A 3,757-nucleotide genomic window follows, 5' to 3' on the forward strand; every position below is an offset into this window, starting at 1 on the left:
ACGATACCTAGTTTTGCGCCAATTCGCTACAAGAATCTGTTGATAAAAAGATTAAACTCGTAGTGTCATAATAAATATACAATATATAATCTTCTTGTTTAAGCCTTCCATGTCTTCTATAAGCACAAAAGTACCTTCCTATGAAGTCTGATCCTTATATAAAATTATAAGAATTTCTGGCGATGTTGGTGAATAGTGAAACTACAAGTGTGATTAATTTTTACGGGTGATTAATTTGATTAATTTAACCAATTGCAGTCGCTCCAACCGAGCGAGAAGTAAAGCTCAAATGAAGAATTAATATTAAATAAGAATGTGCAGGATATGTCTTTCTCAATATAAGATTGATGTAATATGAATACAAGTCATTAAGAATTAATATTTAGCTCAAATTAGAATTGCTTCATTATTTCCTTTACTCTTCTCTAGCTAGGCCATTGCAAGTTGTTGTATGTTCATAGGGTAAACATCAGAAGGTGAGGTTGAACCATACATTTTTCTGGCATACATCACATTGGCCGATTCTGTTGGATGAAATGCGTCCCAGAATAGGTAATTGGTACGGTCTTGACACGGCGTCTGGTACGGTAGGCACGTGATTTGCCCGTTATTCCGACCGACCCCACAACAACCCTTGTCAACCACAGAGAAACCTAGTTTCATTACAAAAAAAGAAAGGTTAGTTATGGAATAAAGTATGTTAAGATTTATCGGAGGGGAATTCTACAGTGATACCAATGTTTTGCTGATATGTAAATGAAAAGATATTAGTAGACCTGATATAGAGGCCACATTTAAACATATGTTTTCTAGGAAACCATATGTGTTCTGTTTTTCAGTCAAATTAACTTCTTAACTGAAATTCATCAAAGCAGTGTAATATTTGTAATGTACATGAAATAGACAAAAACAAATCTGGTACCAATCAAGCATGTTTTATTTATTATTATTTTTTTGCTTCAATACACTAATTAACAAAAAAAAATAAGAAAAAAAGAATTATTTGATTTACTTCAAAACGTAAAGAACAAATTAGTTCTCATGACTAGTGCTGCTAACTGATTACCAAAGTTGAAAAATTAATTGTATATTGGATTAATAAAGATGTGCTAGAATTTAAGTGTGGTAATAAAAAGGTACACTGACAACATTTTTATTTCTGATGATGATTTGTTTTTTATTTCTACAAAATTTACCATAAGTAGTAGCATTTGAAACGAGATCTTTGGAGCTCTCAAAGGTGTTCACATAGACAAACTTTGCGCCTGGTTTTTCGGTGTTGAATCGCTTCACCATTTGAAGGAGTCCTGCGTTAAACATGGCAATCGCCTTGTTTATGTTCTCGTTACAAGTTGTCTTCTTGTTTGTGCTGTTATCCAACCGTGCCAGCTCGTATGGTATGCACCCGATCTGCCCCAACCCAACTACTGCAACCTTTCTCACACCCATATCATACAATCCCTGAAAATAATAATATGTTGTGTCACAAATCAGTATTAATTTGATCATGTTGCAATAGGCCACAAGATGATTGACCCTTAAGTTCATAAAGAAAATTAAATAAATCTAACCAACAGTAGTAGCAAACGTACCGAGAGTTGTTGTGTGTATTCCTGAAGCAGATTTGTAGCATAAGTCTTAGGAGTATACTGGTAATTCGTTGGGTATACAGTCGGCATGAAATAGTTATTCAAATAATCATTACTGCCCATTCCAACATAGTATATGCACTTGCCTAGGTAATCACTAAGCATTGTATCATTCCCTTTGAAGATTTTCTTCATTGTTTGAGTGGCAGATCTGAAGTGCTCCACTTGCTCAGCAAAATAGTAATGATCGCCCTGTTAATTTTTGTTGAAGTTTATTAGCTAAAATGATCGCTATTAGAATATTTATTTGTGCGTCTACATAAAAATACGAAAGTTTCTCAATATTTTTGTGTCATTAACTGTTAGATTAATCAAATGTGAAGGTAAAGCTTTTTATAGAGCGCTAATATATCAAATTTTAACTAAAATGATATGAAATTGGATTCTCTGTTGTACTGCCCCAAGCTTTGGCACTTCAACAATATTAACCGATTCTCTTCTTGGGATCAATAATTTTGGATTTTTTTTATTATTTTATTCAACCAGAATGAACTAATCCTGCAAAATAATCTCTGGAAGTAAAATGCACTAATTATACTACAAAAGATAAACTGCAATCAATTCATTAAAGGAATATGAAATGCTCACTAAGTTTCTTCCAGTCTCTCGTCTGAGTCCGGCAGCCCCTGATGCAAAATTGACGCCACGCAGAATGGCATTCTTTTGAGCCGACGCATATGGAGGAACAAGACCTCTAAATCCCAGCAATTGGGCTACAATTCAAGCACAAATCCCAAGTAAAATTAACATATCTAGATCTCTGTTTTTCTTTTTTTAAGGTACATAGGCAAAAACCCTTAATATATCTGTATCAGTGGCAGGAAAAATATTCGAAGGCCCCCCTATGTTTTAAAAAAATGGGCTGACTTTTATAACAGGAATCATGTCTAATTCCTAATTGGAAATATGCTCATATGTTTATGTTTATCCCGTGTCAAAAGAGATGCATGCTATGCAAGCAGTAGCACAGCTTCACAGGCACATATATATGTTTCAGAGATCAATTTGCAACTTTGAATTGTGCATTTCATTAAAATAGAAACAAGAATAAAATATTGTTTATGTTGGTTGTTCAATCATAGTAATGATTTTCCTTACAAAACTACAGTCAGAAGTTCAGAACTAGAGCTTACCGAGCACATCAACTATAGTTTTGCCATTGGTGAAGCGACCGGATGGTCCTTCGGGGAAGTCAATGCCATAGGGCCTATAGTTAGCCCTTGCCAGGGTCAATATGCCGTTGTTGTTTCCGTTATCGACCAGAGAGTCACCGAAGACGAACATACACGGCACTTGGGGCTGTGCATTTGGGACACATTCACTGAGCGAAATGTATTTCAATAAACCCAGTGTCAAGATCAATGCAAGTGTATGACCAACTCGATCCATTTTCGATGTGTTGATGTTAGAAATGTTTGTTTGTTTTGATGAGGTGGAGGGAGTCTCCTTATAAGGCACACCATTTATATATAGCAGCACTTGAGCCGATATTACTGGTATTGGTGGATTGCTTTGACTTTATTACACCCGGATCTGATAAAGAAATTCTTTTAATAGTTTAGACTTTAAGAGGATATATGTGTTACCTTTTTAGGCTATTGAGACTTTGAGAGTATAATTGCTGTTAGTTCTTATTCACATTTCAGTTTTGAAACGTAAATGATGGGAAATTGGGTAAATATTTTAACAGAGCAATTTTAGCTTCATGCAGCGCAATAGTCATTTTCAGCGCTCAATTATATAGTCAGTGCGCTGCACTAAGCTAAAACTTCCCTGTTAAAATATTTACCCGGAAATTTCATATAGACTCGCTACGCTACGCTACTCAACAGGACATTTTTAGGACGGATCCGGGTAATAAAATAAGGACCCGACCCGAATGTATAAAGACTATATACTCTTTTGATGAAGATTGGTTGGGACTGTAAGAAGCGAGTAATAAAAGCTGGTAGAGATAGCTGATAGCTGTAGAGGCAAATGGCTCGTGAGAATCGGATAGGAGTTGCCTAGGTAAAAAGGTACAGGTTCATGCTCTTATGAGATTTTGTATCAATTGTTAATGCAAATATTTTCTCTTTCTTTTTACTTCGATGGGATTTTTTTTTAAG

At 35.2% G+C, this 3,757-nt stretch overlaps 1 protein-coding gene across 1 annotated transcript; it reads right to left on the reverse strand.

The window, feature by feature from the left end:
• Nucleotides 1-277: 277 nt before the first annotated feature.
• Nucleotides 278-3,081, reverse strand: LOC144564546 (GDSL-like Lipase/Acylhydrolase superfamily protein). Its single transcript, XM_078314141.1, has 5 exons — nucleotides 2,783-3,081; nucleotides 2,238-2,362; nucleotides 1,593-1,841; nucleotides 1,197-1,461; nucleotides 278-653 (listed from the first exon to the last, which is right to left on the reverse strand). The coding sequence occupies exons 1-5, from the start codon at nucleotides 3,036-3,038 to the stop codon at nucleotides 430-432; spliced, it is 1,119 nt and encodes a 372-aa protein (XP_078170267.1). The 5' UTR covers nucleotides 3,039-3,081; the 3' UTR covers nucleotides 278-429.
• Between the last annotated feature and the right edge of the window lie 676 nt (nucleotides 3,082-3,757).

Source organism: Carex rostrata, chromosome 13 (genome assembly GCF_964058835.1).
Source record: "Carex rostrata chromosome 13, lpCarRost1.2, whole genome shotgun sequence".
NCBI classification, from domain to species: domain Eukaryota; kingdom Viridiplantae; phylum Streptophyta; class Magnoliopsida; order Poales; family Cyperaceae; genus Carex; species Carex rostrata.